Source organism: Trichosurus vulpecula, chromosome 1 (assembly GCF_011100635.1).
Source record: "Trichosurus vulpecula isolate mTriVul1 chromosome 1, mTriVul1.pri, whole genome shotgun sequence".
Taxonomy (NCBI): domain Eukaryota; kingdom Metazoa; phylum Chordata; class Mammalia; order Diprotodontia; family Phalangeridae; genus Trichosurus; species Trichosurus vulpecula.
The window spans coordinates 552,083,807-552,101,095 of NC_050573.1; the positions used below are offsets into that span (position 1 = coordinate 552,083,807).

A 17,289-nucleotide genomic window follows, 5' to 3' on the forward strand; every position below is an offset into this window, starting at 1 on the left:
GGGGCTACCCACCTGAAACTACAACTCCCGAAGGGCTCCGCGCGTCGCCGGTCTGGCCTCCAGGATTGGATGCGCAGCGTTGCATCCTGGGATATGTGGTTCTCACCAGAGGCAAGCTTCTGTCCTCCCTCCCCTCCAAAAAAGGAGGTTGGGAAAAGCGCGAAAGCTACGTTCTTGACTAAGTCTTTTGATATACCAGACCAAGTGGAAGGGACCTTACGATGCTGTCTATCAGACTAATCTGGCTACGCATCACCGGGGCTTTACAAACATCGACATGGCCATGAACCTTGGTCCAAGGCGCCCGGGTGGATGAACCACTCCCTGCTTCCCAGAAGGGTCCAAAGTGTTTAAGTGGTTTGCTCAAGGCCACATAGCGGACAAGCAGAGCGTAGTTATTTTACTAATAATGAGGAAACGGCTTCAGAGAATTCCATTTGATCAAGGTTATACACCGAACGAATGAATGGAAGAGCCAGAACGAGAACCAAGTTCTGTTCCATGAACGAATGAATTGATGTGACAAATGGCACTTTAAAACAAGTTCTCTTAGACTATCTGATCTCTCCTAAGGAAATGACTTTATATTCACCAGGGGAGTTTCTCTGTAAGCAAACTGCTTCATAGATAAGATCCAAAGCCTTACAACATCCTTAGACTTGCAGGATGGAAGAGGATTTTATTTTAAAATGGAAGGCAAAGCAGCCCTTGAACCCAGATCTCTTAGCTGTTCTGTGATAGCCCGCTTCCGGAGAACCCGCCTTCCAAAACTCTTCCACTTGCTTCATTCCGCTATGAAGTTTAAGTGCCTTACAATACATGTGATTGCAGCGTTCTTTAATCAGATCGTTGATATAGGGTGCTCTAATGTTTGCGAAGTGGTTTACGAATATTATTTCACTTGACCCTCACAACAACTCTGGGAGGTAGGTGCTTTTATTATCGTCCCTTTTTGCAGATGGGGAAACTGAGGCAGCGGCTAAGTAACTTGCACACACGAGCTGTCTGAGGCTTCCTTTGACCTGCAGGGCCTGCAACGCAGCCGCTGCGCCCCTTAGCGGCCGTCCTGCAGATCGCCGCTGACTGTAGCCAAGATTTTGAGAGCCAGCCTCTGTGGAGTCCGATCCAAGTTTCCCTGGAACTCGGGCCTCCAAACTAGGTCCGGTTGCTATAGCAGCGGCCCCGCCTTGAATGCCCGGCAGCTCCGAGGTGCTGATTGGTCGGAGCCGAGGCTACCTTTCCGGATGTGCCCGGGCCCGCCATTGTGCGCGCCGGGGCCCTGGGCGGGTGACGGCTCGGATCGTGCCGCTGGGCTGCGCCTCTCTGTCTTCGTGGAGCCCGGCGGGTCCGGGACTCTGTCCCGCAGGCCGCGGGTGCCGGCGCCGGCGCCGGCCCCGACCCCGACATGTGGTTGTGGGAGGAGCAGGGGGGCCTGCTGGCCTCCTTCTCCTTCCTGTTCGTGCTGCTGCTGATCCTGACCCGCAGCCCCTTCAACTCGTGCCTCTTCACCTTCAGCTTCTACCTGCTGCTGCGCTTCTTCAGCTTCGAGCCGGTGCCCAACCGCCGGGCCCTGCAGGTGCTCCGGCCCCGCGGCCGCATCTCCGCCATCGCTCACCGCGGCGGCGGCCACGATGCCCCTGAGAACACGCTGGCTGCGATCCGGGAGGTAGGAGAGGGGCGCCCCTCCCCCACCCCAGCGTCTCCGCTCGCCCCTTTCCAGCCCCGAAGAAATTGGGTCTCTCTGTGCCCCCTTGCTGAACTCGCTGCACCTCTCCGAGCCTCAGTTTCTTCCTCTGTAAAACGGGAGGGGGGAGTGTGTGTGATAAGATAGCAGCCCCCCGTGACGATCAAGGTATGAGGAACGCTTTGCAAATCCTACCGTGCTATGCGATGTGCATTATTATTTGTCATTAAAAGCAGGTAGGTGGAGAGCCGGACCTGAAAGACCAGAATTCAGACGTGGCCTTGGTTTTCAATATTCATTTCCACAAGATTTTGAGTTACAAATTTTCTCCATATTTCTCTCCTCCCCTCCACCCCAAAATGGCATCTATTCTGATTGCCCCTTTCCCCAATTTGCTCTCCCTTCTATCACCCCACTCCCCACCACCCCCGCATCCTCTTTCCCTTACTTTCTTGTAGGGCAGGATAGATTTCTATACCACTGTTGCCTGTATATCTTGTTTCCCAGTTGCATGTAAAAACAATTTTTAGCATTTGTTTTTAGAATATTGAGTTCCAAACTCTCTCCCTTCTTCCCCCACCCTCATTGAGAAGGCAAGCAATTCAGTATAGGTTATATATGTGTCATTATGCGAAACACTTCCATAATAGTCATATTATAAAAGACTAACTATATTTCCTTCCATCCTATCCCATCCCCTATTTATTTATTTTTCTCCTTTGACCCTGTCCCTTTTCAAAAGTGTTTGCTTCTGACTATCTCCTCCCCTAATCTTTCCTCCCTTCTGTCATTCCCCCTCTTTATCCCCTTCCTCCCTCCTTTCCTCTAGGATAAGATTCCCAATTGAGTGGGTATGTTATTTCCTCCTTAAGCCAAATACTATGAGAATAAGGTTCACTCATTCCCTTTCACCTACCCCCTCTTCCCTTCCATTATATCACCTTTTTCTTGCCTCTTTTATGTGAGATAATTTACCCCATTCTATTTCTTCCTTTCTGTTCCCAATATATTCCTCTCTCACTCCTTAATTTTATTTTTTAGATATCATCACTTCATATTCAGCTCACCCTGTGCCCTCTGTCTATATATATATGTATATTCTGTTCAACTACCCTAATACTGAGAAAGGTCTCATGAGTTACAAGTATCATCCTTCCATGTAGGAATGTAAACAGTTCAGCTTTAATAAGTCCCTTATGATTTCTCTTCACTGTTTACCCTTTCATGCTTCTCTTGATTCTTATATTTGAAAGTCAGATTTTTCTATTCAGCTCTGGTCATTTCGTCAAGAATGCTTGAAAGTCCTCTGTTTCATTGAAAATCTATTTTTTCCCCTGAAGTATTCAGTTTTGCTGGGTAGGTGAAGATATTTTTTTAAAAAAGGTTTAGGGACCCCAGGTTAAGGACCTCTGCCCCAGACAAATAGGCGATATCACCTCTGTGGTAGTTCTTTGGCCACCCTACTTCCTCTTCTCCCTGTTCAGAAGTCCTGTGACCCTTGAAACTATGAAGTTGGATGATGTGACTCAAGGTATCATAAGTGAAATATTTAGATAAGGCATGAGACTTTGCCATTCAGGTGATCTGGTGGGGCTCTGCTAAACATTAGCTGTATGTCCTTGTGCAAATAATCATTTAAATATTCCAGGCCTCTGTTATTTTAATGTAGGGAACTAGACTAGATCAGGGGTAGGGAACCCATGGCCCTGAGGCCACATTGTGACTCTCTAGGTCCTCAAGTGCTACCCTTAGACTGAACCAAACTTCACAGAACAAATCCCCATAATAAAAGAATTTGTTCTGTAAAACTTGGACTCAGTCAAAAGGCCACACCCAAGGACTTAGAAAGCCACATGTCTTTGAGGTGGCAGGTTCCCCTCCTCTGGACTAGGTAATGGTTGACCTTTGTATAGCTTTTTAAGGTTTGAAAAACACTTTACAAATCTTATCTCATTTTATCCTCAAAACAACCCAGGGAGGAATTGTTGTTATCCTGATTTTACAATTGTGGGAACTAAGACAAAGATTAGTTGACTTGCCCAGGATCACACAACTAGTAAGGTGTGTGGCAGGATTTGAATTCAGGTCTTCTGAGTCTAGGTCCACCTATTCTACCACCTGCCCTGAGCTCCTCCTAAAGAAAGCTTCTAGAAGGTGGACCTGAGGAGTGCAGGGCCCCAGGCAGGCCTTCTGAGGTGGAGATAGAATGCTAGAATGTAGAGTCCATGCACTGGAGTGATCAGAAAGAAATCTAGAAAGATAGGCAAGAACTATATTTCGAAAGGCTTTAAATGCCAAACAGTGTAGGAGTTTTTTCTTATTTGTTTTATCTTATCCTAAAGGCAACAACATTTTAAAGCAGGGAAGTACCCTGGGCAGACCTGTCCTGCATGGTGGCTTCAAACTGCATGTTAACTCCCATTCCCAAGCCTAGTTAAAAAACAACAAAGGTGCACAGTGTATCTTAAGTATTTTTTCCAGAGTTTTTAGGTGGTAATAAGCGCCCGAGTGCAATATAGTCTTCCTTCATTTGAAGATTTATTGAGTGGTTACTGTGTGTACAGTACTGAACTAGTTTGTTGTGAGAAGGGTTTTTGAAAAGATTTTTCTGATAAGGTGAAAACAGTGCGGTATCATTGGAGAAGCACTGGATTTGAAGCCCGACTGTCTGACTTCAAATCAAAACTTTGTCACTTACAACCTCGGAAATAGTCACATAGTTTCCTCTTCACTCCAAAATGAAGAGGTTGGTCTAGGCTCTAGTAAGGTCTTTTCTGGCTCTGAATCCAAGATCTTAAGTAGGCTGTGAAAATAGATGTTACAGTGTAGCTGTAGCAAACATTAAAAGAAAATTGCAACGTGTATGTAAAACATTATTTACCTTTTTGAAAGACAGTGGGAAAAGGAGTTCCTTAAAAATACTAAATACAAATAATAAAATTGATAATGAAATATGAATGGAATTTATGCATTTCTGTTTCTTTAACTGGGCTTCAGTGCAAGTAAATGTTAATTTCTGTTGGTCTTATAAATTCTTAATGTTGAAACTTGGACTTTTCCGCTTTCTGTTATTTTCTGTGTTGTAGATAAATTAAGATGACCTTAATGAGGAAAAATGAATAAAAGTACAGTAGCACCTCATTTTTCTGATACCGGGTAATAAGGATCTATTCTGTGATGGGAAAGAGACACTATGTACCACAGCTGTTGATAAGTTATTGAATCATTAAAATGACTCAACTTTGTGAAATGTGCCTTTTAGGGTAACTAATAATTACATCATTTATGCAAAATATTTTATTAAGTTCTAAATATAATTGTGTTGGAGAAAAATGATTATAGAAAAAAAATTCAATCATAAAGTTCTTAAGAAATAAATAAAAGGTTGGTATGGAAATCTTAAGAGAGGCTTCTGATAACCCAGAGGAGTATGGCCTATGATAAATCATAATATTGAAAGCTTCTCAAGACAATTAGCTATTATATTTATGCCCTACCATGTTTAAGCTATTGACCAAAATTCAGTATAACTAATAAACAAAATTCAAAACTGTCACCTAGAAACATCTGGGTGTTAAAGCTAATGAGGTAAACAAAAGAAAATTGGCTCATCCTGGATGTGCAAATAGAGTGAGCTGTCTAACTAGTTATCAGACCTTGGGAATTAAGCAGAGCTACTACATTAAGCAAAGAGGATAAACAAAACTGATATATAAACATTTGTGAGTCATTAGTGACAAACATAATCACCAGCCATTTTAAAAGGATCAACTGAGAAAAATTAAGTCCTATATGCCGTTTTTCTGTCTTACTAGTCATTATAGTCTATAGCTATTCCAATCCAAATTTTCTGCTTTTACCAAATTCACACTGACTAGGGACTCCCCACTTCTTCACGTTTGTTCTTTCTATATGATAATTAATCTTTTAAAATTTAAAACATCTGACTAAACTGTTAGCCTTGTAGTAGACATTTTCCTCAGAGTTGGCTAATTTTCATTGTGAAGACTTTGTTTCTTTGTTGTTGAATTGGCAGCCTCTTATTTTACAAATAGAGTTGACTAATAAAACTTTGAAATGAAGATAAATCTTCTTTATCTAGAGGATATGCTACCATCCTGAAGAACCTGATTTAATTTGAATGAATAAAATGTTCCTTAGATTTACAACCTCAAGTCAGTATACTGTAGACTAAGATTCAGTATCCAGTTTTAATCTTTAACTAAAAGTTCTTGGCTTAATTCAACCAACAGCTCCTTCCTTCTCCTGAGACTACTGAGAAACAATTATTCTTATCTCACAGGAGTTACTAGTCTGTTAGCCTCCAATGGTCATTTTCGTGTTTGTATTTATAAGTAATGTATTATCTCCTTACCTCTACTACTTCATGTTATCGTCAGCAAAATTTGAGGTTCTTTGTGTTCCGAATGAGAACATGTAGATTTTAGAGTTTTCAGGAACAGCATCTTGGATGAGTCTGTTTTCTTTTGTACCTTGTGGCTTTTAATTACCACTGTTAGCAAAGTAGCAATTCATCTAACATTACAATTTTCAAATCCCTCTCCTTTGCCCAATTATATACTATACTCAGTGGTAGTTAGCATAGAGTACAGAGGTATAAGGATAGAAATGTTGGTCTCTTTTGATGTCAACTAAGAAGTTACAGCATTTTGCACAACTGGATAGTAAGAAATTGGACTGTTTTTAAATAGATTTTTTTTAAGTGTTGAACATACTTTTGATTCAGGCCCACCAGGTGTTCTAGGATACATCCCATCCTTGTCGCCAAATGTAGTATGAGGGCAGAGTTTATAATTTCAAAGAGGATCATATATATGTCTGAAAGTTTCGGAACTGCAAGATATAAGGAATCTTCGAAGTAGGAGGCAGAAGAATCAAAGCATATATTTAGGCTCCACAGTAACCAACCCACAAACCAGCATCCCCATTTTGATATATTGATCAAAAGCTTCCAGGCCCAATAAGTCCGCCTCACAAGAGTAACCAGGAGGCCACAGAGAAGCATGATGGTATAAAGCAAAACCATATACATGCTTCCCTTCTATGGTAAAAAGATTACCCACTGGCCTCAAGTCCTTGTTCAGCACTCCTCAGTCCTCAAGTAGGTCAGCTCTGCTACCGGGAGCTCCTGCTTCAGCTTTGGCTGTGGCTGTAGCTGTAGCAGCTTCTGGCTCCAACGGAAGCTGTTTTTAACCATCCGGCTTCTGCGGGGGGTGGGGGGGGTAAGGTACGCCAGGGAAAGCACAGGTTCTTTCGATCTGCTTAAGCAAGGGAAGCAAGGTGAAGGGGCCGACAAGCTTACTCCAATCCAACATACAAACAGCATTCAGTTCAGGGGAAAAAGCCAAACTAGTCAAGGGCACTTGTTGACTAAGTGCTAAGGAGCCCATTTTTGGTTACCAACACACCAGGGTCATAAAGATATGAGGTACAATTGCCCATTAGATTATATGCCCCATCTTCCATTTGGCTTCAAGACTGCACAGAATTCTCTGCCCTGGTATTAAATCATAATGTAGTGTGATTAACCCCACTAGTTAAGGTGGAAGAGAATATTGCTTTATTGTGCAATTTGCTTTGTCATGGAAGGTTACCAAAAGGACTTTTTAGCTAGACATTTCCTTTGCTTAATATATTCTTGATTGAGAGTGTACTATCTTGGGGCAGTTGGGGATTGTGGCCAAGGTTCTAAGTGCAGGAGTTAGGAGAAACCTGGATTCAAATCCCAGGTGTAATGCTATTTCCAAAAAAGTAGCATAGTGACTCCAGATGGTGACGACACACACAATCTTCATCTCTTTGACCCTCAGTTCTGTCATCTGTAAAATGAGGATAATACTTAACACACGACTGAGTAGCTCATTGGGATTATTTTGAGGAAACCACTTGTGTAAACCTTAAAGTGCTATATAATTAAATTGTTATCACTGCCTCTTGAGGTCACTCATTCTACTTTTAGACAGATCTAATAATTAGAGAATTCGTCCTTACAGAAAGCCTAAATTGCCATTTATCCAGCAAGTTCTGCCCCATGGGGTCACACAGAAAAAGCCTGACCCTTCCTCTAACTGACACGTTTTCAAATATTTTAAGACCACCATCATGTCTACATGGAAGTCTTCTTTGCTAGGCTAAATATCCACAGTCCTTGAAACAGAATTCCTACAGCAGGGTCATGATGTCAGGTCCCTTCACCTGGTTACCTCCTTAGGGACAATCCTCCAGCTTGTCAAACCTTTCCTAAAATGTAGTGCCAAGAAAGGAACCCAGTACTGCCCTCAACTGTTGTTGGACCAAAGCCTGGACTGTCCTGCTCAAGGCTCTACATTGTGGTGACCTACCTACGTTGGCAGTGCCTCACCCAATCTTACCTCTCCCAGACCAGATATTAGTATGTTGTTGCCCTGTGTCCTACTCCGTCTTCCTCGTGGGGCTGCTAGTTATTCTGTTTAACATTTTAGAATGGATTAGGTTCTGTGACAGAGATGTCCTCTGAATTTCCTCCCCACAAATGCCTACCTGAGCCTGTGTGAGCTCAGCCCTGTTAATCTGGTTTAGTGATTAGACTGAAAAATGACAATTACGGCCATTTGACATTAATATTGTTATGTTTTTGTTAAGGCAGCTAAGAATGGAGCAACAGGTGTGGAGCTGGATGTTGAATTTACGGCAGATGGTGTTCCTGTCCTAATGCATGATGAGACGGTAGATAGGACTACTGATGGAACGGGTCGTTTGAGTGACTTGACATTTGCTGAAGTTAGGAAGCTTAATCCAGCAGCAAACCACAGATTGAAGTAAGTCCATCACCTTCCCTTTTAGCTATCTTTTTATTGGTTTGGAGATTGATGGGAGGTGCCCTATGTAGATAACTGTCATAAATTTGGAAGTGACCCTAAAAGTCTCTCTGGTGTATGTACCCTGCTGCTTTCAGGCATTTCAGCAAAGATGGAAGTGGGGCATGGTGGCAGTCATTTGTAAGTATTTGCTGACTGTCACTTGTGTCATATAATTGCATCACTTCCTTTAAACTTTCTATATATTTCTGTTTCACAACATTTTGGTAATTTTGGTTAACTCCTATTTTTAAAAAATTATTCTTTCAAAACTCTAAATTATCCATATTTTTCAGGTGAATAATTGCATCTAGGACATTTATATAGACCAGATCAGTGCTAGGCATATATGGTATTCATATATGTTCTTAGTTATTTTTTCCCAAAGCATACTTTTTTTAACATTTAAATTTACTGCTGGTGTTTAGTATGTATTGTAAGACCTTTATATTCTTTTATGTTGCACTTGCACTAAAACAGTGGTTGTTTTTTTTTTTTTAATTTGTGTAGGTTGTTTTTACCTCCTTGGTCCCAAATTACTTGGTACTTTACATTGGTCCCAAAGTAACATCATTACATTCCTTCTCACTTCTCCATATAATAAAATATAATTAAAATATTTCTAAAACATCACCCATTCTTCTTAACTTATCTTCAGTGGTAAACTTAATAAACATGTTTCATCAATATTCAAGTTAAAAGTCATGAAAGTATTAAAACAGGCCTGATACCTTAAGCCAAGTCTTGCTGGTTGTTTCTTGTGTTTGCACAGAACACCCTGAACACATACTCCTAGCATACACAGAGCCCATTAACCCAATTGTCGAGATCCATCTGTGCTCTTAAGATGAATGTCCCCTTATTTTCCCAGAACAATCAAAATGAATGCATAAAAAAGAATTTTGATAAGAATAGGAAAGTACAATTCTTACACTGGCTACTTCTGTTCCCTCTTCTGACCACCGCTGCTCGCTGTAGTCAACTATATTGTTGCTTTGTTATGAGTGTAAAAAGGGCTGGGGAACCCCTTAGAGGTGAAGTGTTGGGTTTTTGGTTTTTTTTTAATGTATTGGAAAAACTTTTTCCCCCGTTTTACCTAGGGGAAGATAAGATCGTGATTGGCCTTCATTTTCTTTATTAGTCCATCTCTGAAAGAAGTACTGTTGGCCTTTCTACGCTGAAATCTTATACATCATGGTGTAGCGATGCTAAGACTGTAGACCGTCTAGCCCCAGAGACTTGAGTGTGCCAGCCTTATTTCTTTCATGTGATGGCCAGACTAGACAGTTCTGGAGAGGCTCATTATCAGGTTGGTGGCAGTGACGTCACAGCAGTTCTTAAAGTCTGCCCCCTAAATACAGAGAGTTTACAATGTGCGTTTGACAGAGTGAGTGCCCATGTAATGAAATGATCAATTATTAAAGAATTGAAAAGCTGAAGCTGTTCTTGAACGGCTGAAAGCCGCCTCTTAGGCTTTCCGAAGGGACTTAATTCCTGCTTCTTGGGACGTTGGGTCCGAAGCCGCAGCCTCGCAGTTCTTTGGAGATAACACATACTCCTTTCTTTGTAGACTCGCTGCACATAGCTTCACAAAGCTAGAATTACGTCACAGATGTTAGCTCGGCTGCTGCGTGGTCGTAATTTGGTTCGTTTGGTTGAGCAGAATAAACCAGGGTTGATAGTGTTTCCTTGAACTGCAAGATAAAGGGGAGGTCTGTTCACGTGAACTTTTCGTTTTCTCTTCATTTCCTGTGATCTTCTACCTTATTTTCCTTCCATTTTATAGGAATAATTTCCCTGGTGAAAAAATACCTACTCTGAAGGAAGCCATTATGGAATGCCTAGATCATAACCTCACAATCTACTTTGATGTCAAGAGCCATGCAACTATGGTACAGTTTTATGCTGTGGACCTTCACTTTAAAAAAAATCCTATTTAGCCACCCATCATTTCAAAATTAATCATTTTAGGTGTGATTTTTGTCATAAATGTATTTTTAATACGGGTATATTCTGCTTAAATCTCATCATAAAGAAGTATAAATTCATAGGATAAGGTAGAAAATGTATTGTTCAGTAGTTCTTAATTACCTCCTGATGGGGAAATCCAAATATTTTAGCATATCAGAGGAACAGAGAGGAGAAAAGGTCAGGCTATTTTTATTAGCAAAAACCAGAAAAGAATGCTGATCACATTTATATCTCTTAAGAATGATCATTTTATCCAGAGACCTAGTGAAGTAAACAATTTTAAAGCCTAGAAAAAATTGCTTAAATAAACCACTTTAAACCTAAAAACTGTAAGCTTTGGAAGCACAGTGTGTGAGCAGTTGCTTTTGGCTGATAAATTTAAGATTTCAGAATCAATACTATTTAGGATGTTTATATAGGCAGTTTAGAGGATACATTTTCCTTTCACATGGATCTTATCCCAAGGAAACATGGTTTCTGGTACAGTGTTTTCTGACATATCTAAGGGCATTCTTTTATCAGGAAGTCACTGTATGTTTTTTAAATGTCTTCTCAGAAGATTTGCTATATTCTTAAGTTTTATATCCTAAAACCAAAATTTTTTTCCCATGAAAACATAGGCACATTATTATAATGAAAATCACTGGGAAAACATGACTCAGTTTATAGACAACTTTTCAAAAATCTATTTTGTAAAATAAGATACATTCATACTTAAAGTGGGATATAGGAGTGATGATTTTGCTTTCCCTTCCCCCGCGCCCCCCCCCCCCTTCATTGAACAGAGAAGGCAGGAGCTTGTTCTGTCTCAGTAACATTTCATTTGTCTAGTTAGAGATTCCTGATCATGTTATATAACAATATATTCAGTCAATAGACAAACCCAGAGGAAAGCCTAAGTTTATTCGCACATACTAGAGAGGCCCACTTGCTTCTGTGCGGGGGTTGCAAATGGAAATAAGATTCCTGATGAGTTCCTAATGTGCCGGGAATAGAGAGGTTTGGGCAACCTATGCAGGATCCACTTGGCTCTCCTCCTCTTTCTTCCTTTATCCTCCAAAATGCAGAGTTATAATAGGATGTCTCTAGTTCCAGTAGTAAGCACTAGAATAGTAATATCCAGAGTTAAATGTTGGGGTTGTATTTGATTTAGTTTTTTAAAAAGGTTTTACGGTAGTAAAAAAATAACATAAAAAGTTGTATGTATACCAAAGTGTACCAAGTCTGATTTTTGTACCAAGGAGTACCAAGTTTTAAATGTGTCAAAGTACCAAGCATTTCAATGACTTGGACATGACTTGGACATACATAAAAATTGAGCTATTAAAGGAAAATAAAACAGCATACAGAATTTAAACTCATACTATCAAGGGATTAAAAAAAACTTTTATCCATATGAAGTCAGTTTTCATTCACTGACGACAGGAAGAGGCTTGGATCATTTCTACTTCATTTATATGAATCTCATTGCTTATATTTAAATGTTCCTGGAATGTCCAGGAATGTCCAGTATTTCAAATAAAATAATGAAACCATGCAGTATCTGTATGCCAAGCTATTCATCTCTAATTCACTTGGTCTTCTTACAGTTCATTAGAACTAGAACTAGAGATAATCAAGTCTCGTTTTGTAGGTGAGGAGAAGGGGCCCAGAGAGATGACGTGATTTCCTCAAGGTCACAGAGCAGAATTCAGAGCCTGATTCTCCTGACCCTGCCCAGGGTTCTTTATACTGTGCCATCTGTACTTTCCTTTATATACCTGGGCTCTGGCCTGTGGAGAGCACCCTGTTCTCTGAGCTCCCTATTTTCCTAGTTGGTGACTATTCTAGAATTATGGAAATGTTTATCAAATATTTTAGCTTAAAGGAACTTTCCTGAAAGCTAAGCCAGGATATGGGGGAAGGAATTTCAAACCTTTCCTTCTAGGAGCATCCCACCTGTACAGTGAAGAGGTGAGACTACCAACAGAGAAGTAGAAAACAAAAGTAGCAATGCTACAGCTTCTGTCCTATGTGATGTGAGTTTAAACACTTGAGATCTTACTGTATTGCTTTTAGCATCTCACTCTGGTGCCCTCCCTCCCGTCCCGTGCAATAACCTCTTTGAATTATTTGGCATTGCTATAGACAGTACATGATTAATCCTTGTTGACTGACATATTTTAAATGGCTTTGTACATATGAATCTCTCATTTTCTTCTCTATAGGCTGCTGATGCTCTAAAACATATGTATATGGAATTTCCTAAGTTATACAACATCAGTATTGTCTGCTCGTTCATGCCAGAAGTTATCTATAAGGTGAAATGTAATCTTTTTTTCAAGTACTTATGATCTGTGATGATAATATTGATGTGTCAGTATAGATACCAATTTGAAATGAAGTAGTAACATTTGATAATCTATATACATGTTAGCACCAACCATCTGCCTCCTTTGTCATAAAAGTCATGAGTTGGATGCTTTATTAGCCTTTGACAGTGAAATGAGGCCTCACCAACCAGGCCCTATGTGGGTATTAACTTTCACATTTTTGGTACTGGACTTTACCCAGATGAATCAGTCAATCAGTAAGGATTCATTAAGCTCCTACCATGTGCCAGTCACTTTGCTAGGTGATAGGGGTATGCTTATAGCAACTTAAATAATCCTGACTTTCAAGAAGCTTGTATTCTAATGAGTCAAACAGCAAGTACATGTGTAAGTTGACATAGAACAAATACAAAGATTATAAATGCAAACGAAAGGCTTCATTTTTAGTACTTGAGCTGAAAGAAGAGGAATTCTGTGAGGTAGAGATAAGGAGTAAATACTTTCCAAAGACAACCAGTGCAAAGGCTGGGAGGTGGGAGATGGAGAGTCATGTGTGAGGAGCAGAAAACCATTTTAGCTGGATCAGCCTGCAGGGTGCAGGAAGGGAGTAATCTCCATTGAGGTTATAAAGATAGATCGGAGCCAGGTTTTGAAGAGCTTTTAAAGGTAAATTGGAGTTTATATTTGGTCGCAGGAGCAGTAGAAACCACTGGAATTTATTAAGTATAGGATTGAAAGGGTCAGAACTGTGTTTAAGAAAAATCACTTTAATGGTAGTGTGGAGCAAAGATTGGAATGGGGAGAGCCTTCAAGGTACAGAGACCGATTAGGAGGTCATTTCAGTAATCTTGTTAAGAGGTGATGAGAGCCTGAATTAAGGTAGTGACTGTGTCAGATTAGAGGAATTAAATGTGTGAAATGTTATGGAGGTAGAAACAGCAAGATGCATATGGTGGTGGTGGAGAGTGAAAAACCAAGGATAACACTGAGATTATGAACCTGGGAGACTGGAAGGATGGTGGTGCCTTTCATAGAAATAGATTAGTTTAGAAGAAGGGTGGGTTTAGGGAGAAGGAAAATCGAGTTCTGCCTTGGCTGTGTTGAATTTGAGATGTTTCTGGGATGGCCAGTTTGAAATGTCCACTAAATGAAGTGGGATAAAAGCTCAGGAGAGAGACTAGAGCTGAATATATTGATCTGATAGTCTTCGGCAGAGAGATGATAAATCCATGGTTGAGCTGATGAGGTCACCAAGAGTGCATAGAAAGAGAAGAGGGCCCAGGACAGAATCTTAGGGAAATGTACAGAACCCATAGTTAGGGGGAATGAGATGAATGATAAACCAGCAAAGTAGATGGAGAAAAAGTGGTCATCCAGCTAGGAGGAGGATCAGAAAAGAGTAATGTTATAAAAACCCTGAGAGGAAAGAGTTGTCTAGTAGGAAAGGATGGTCAACAGTGTCAAGTACAGCAGATGGGGAGAGGGAGGAGTAAGCATTTAAGTGCTTACTATATGTGCCAGGCACTGTGCTAAGACTGCAAATCATCTGTTTTGATCATAGGTTGAGAAAGGATGGGGATTAAAAAAAAAAGACCAGTAGATTTGGCAATTAAGAGATTGCTAGAAATTTTGGAAAGAGAAGTTTCAGTTGCCTTAACAAGTTGTAAGCCAGCCTGCAAAGATTTGAGGAGAATGGTTGGAGCAGAAGTCTGCTGGTGAAGATGAGAGGCAGTAGGTTCTAGGACACTGTAGAGAGACCGACCTTAGGAGATAGAGGATCAGTTAGGGAATCTGGCCAGAATCGACCTTAGCTTACATTAAACACTTCAATCTTCAATATTAGAAAATACTGAAATTGCCTTATAATCATTTAAAATTTTTCTGTTTTTTTTTTTAAAAAAAGGATTCTTTGTAACTAGTAGTATTTCATACAATGTGCTGAAAAAGTCTCAACCACAGACTTTGAGTACTAGTACTTTCAAGTACTAAATAGAAGGGATTCTCAAGAGGATCTATCCCACCAGAAGTGTCAAATATACAGCAGGCTCACATGTGGCCTGCGAGACTCCTGAGTGCAGCCTGAAGCAGATTAAGATGTATTTGGGAAATATTTAACAAGATAAAAATACAGTCGAACATAGGTAATATTTCAGTTTGAAACAATTCAAGACGAGTCCCACAGGGATCCTTATATACAGCTTAATGGCACTCATTTCTGTTTGAATTTGATAGCATTGGTTTATCATCCCCTTCCCCTCCCATTTTACATTGAGGAAACTGAGGTCCAAAGAAGTGATAAGGCCTTCACAAAGTCATAACACAACTAAGAATTTGTGATTTATTTGCTCAATAGAAAAGGAGCGGGGAGGGAGATCAGGAAGAGTAAGTTGGGTTCAGACAATCTTGAGGTTCTTTTAAGCAAAAAGTTGCAATCCACCCTTCACATTATAATTTCTATTGAGTACATTCACCAAATCTAAAGGCGTAATTTAAAACTTTGTCCTTTGTAACTTCACTCATTATTCTCCAAAATTCTCTTTCAGATGAGGCAGGCAGATCGTAATGTTGTGACAGCTTTAACCCATAGACCTTGGAGCCTTAGCTATTTTGGAGATGGGAAACGACGCTTTGACTCTCTTTGGAAGCATTTTTTATATATGCTGCTGGATATTCTCCTGGATTGGAGTTTGCATAATATCTTGTGGTACCTTTGTGGAATTTCAGCTTTCCTTATGCAGAAGGATTTTGTATCTACGTAAGTTGAAAATTTTTATCATTTTCCCTCACCCTATTCTGATGCTTTTAAGGAATAAGTTAGGTTTTTTCAATGAAAGTTTCATCAACATGGTAGCTCACTAGCTCTTCTTAAAAACTGGGGGAAAGTGAAGAAATTGCAGTTGTGATGTGGGTTGTATCTTCCTTTTCCCTGTATTCTTCCTTCCATTAAATCCCAACCTTCCCCCATTGAACCTTCTGTTCTTGAATCTCTCAACCTCTGAACCACCCTTTTTGACAATTATGAAATTATATATTTCTGTTGATTAATGTTTATCAGTCTTATTGTTCTTAAGAGATTATAAACCCTTTGAGGGTATAGTCTGTTTTATCTTTATTCTGTATTCGCAAGCATTTCTCTGTACTCTGCTTATTGTAGGTTGCCTACTATTGCCTAGTAACTGTTGTAGTTACAAAGGATAGTTGTTCAGTATCCTAATTGGCTATCTGTGCGTCTCTCCCTCTCCCTTTCTCCCAGAGCTTATTTGAAGAGATGGTCAGCTAAAGGGATTCATGTTGTTGCTTGGACTGTGAATACCTATGAAGAGAAAAAATTCTACGAAAGCCATCTTCACTCCAGCTATATAACTGACAGCATGTTAGAAGACTGTAACCCTCATTTCTAGACCACTGCCCTTTTGCAGGGACTATGGTTTCAGAAACCTCTGCTATCCTTATTCAGGGAAATCCAAATACCCAGATATAGCCCTGAGTTCTTGAGGATCAGGTGGTTCACTGAAGTATTAGTCAGAAGTTGCATTTTAACTTGAATCAGAGCAGAATGGTGTGGTTGACACCAGACTCCGTAGTGTGCTTGAGTTCGTCATGGCTGATCTTGGGGAATTGGGTCTGTGAGGAGGTTTGCCACTGCTTGCCCCTAATCCAACTGAGTTGTATAAAGATACTCAGTAGTGATAAGCACAGATTCATGTGATTTGTACGTGTGAAAAAAAAAAATGACTGCAAATGCATGTTGACTCGGACCCGGCCTTTTCTTACTTTTCACACTTAACGCGTTCTTCCACTGTTTCGTATTTGGCCATGTTGAACAATGTATTATGGAAGTCAGGTTTGGGAACCATACTAATAAAATTGTTAAAATGTATATTAAACATACAGCACCCTAAGTAATAAACAATTGGAGAAAGAAATGGTATGTAACGTAGTGGAAAGAGTTTACTTTTTCATGTTAATATAAGGCCCCATCAAGTGTGTTGGGCATGCTGATTATTAACACTTATAGCAATTTAAACACAAATCATGGGAAAGTACACTTGCTGGTAAGATTATTTTAAAGCAGTTGAGATAGATAGATAGAATTGTACTACCTAGTGACTACAGCAAATGACAATCTTTTAGACCCTCATGAATTTCTTCCATAAAACTTCCATTGCTACTTCAAATGAAATTAAATTGTATAATACCTCTCTAACAGATTAAGGGTAAACATCTTGGGAATTCTTCATAATGGCCTCTCTTAGCCCTTCCACTGAATCTCCCTACCAAAAAAGAAATGAACTATTCTTTTTAGTGAAAGCCATTCTTTTCTAAAGCTTTATTCCAAGCTGAAGAATATAGTAAGATAGCTAGAAATAACCTCCTAAAGCCAGTCCTAATTGACCTACTGACTACATTGCTCTTAAATCATTCCAGATTTTCTCTTTGACTTCATTCTATATATCTGCCAGGC

The 17,289-nt window shown here is 40.1% G+C and overlaps 1 protein-coding gene across 1 annotated transcript; it reads left to right on the forward strand.

The window, feature by feature from the left end:
- The first annotated feature begins 1,081 nt into the window (after positions 1–1,081).
- Positions 1,082–16,755, forward strand: GDE1 (glycerophosphodiester phosphodiesterase 1). The gene is made up of 6 exons (XM_036741860.1): positions 1,082–1,666; positions 8,327–8,502; positions 10,328–10,433; positions 12,720–12,812; positions 15,368–15,579; positions 16,078–16,755. The coding sequence occupies exons 1-6, from the start codon at positions 1,406–1,408 to the stop codon at positions 16,223–16,225; spliced, it is 996 nt and encodes a 331-aa protein (XP_036597755.1). The 5' UTR covers positions 1,082–1,405; the 3' UTR covers positions 16,226–16,755.
- The last annotated feature ends 534 nt before the right edge of the window (positions 16,756–17,289 follow it).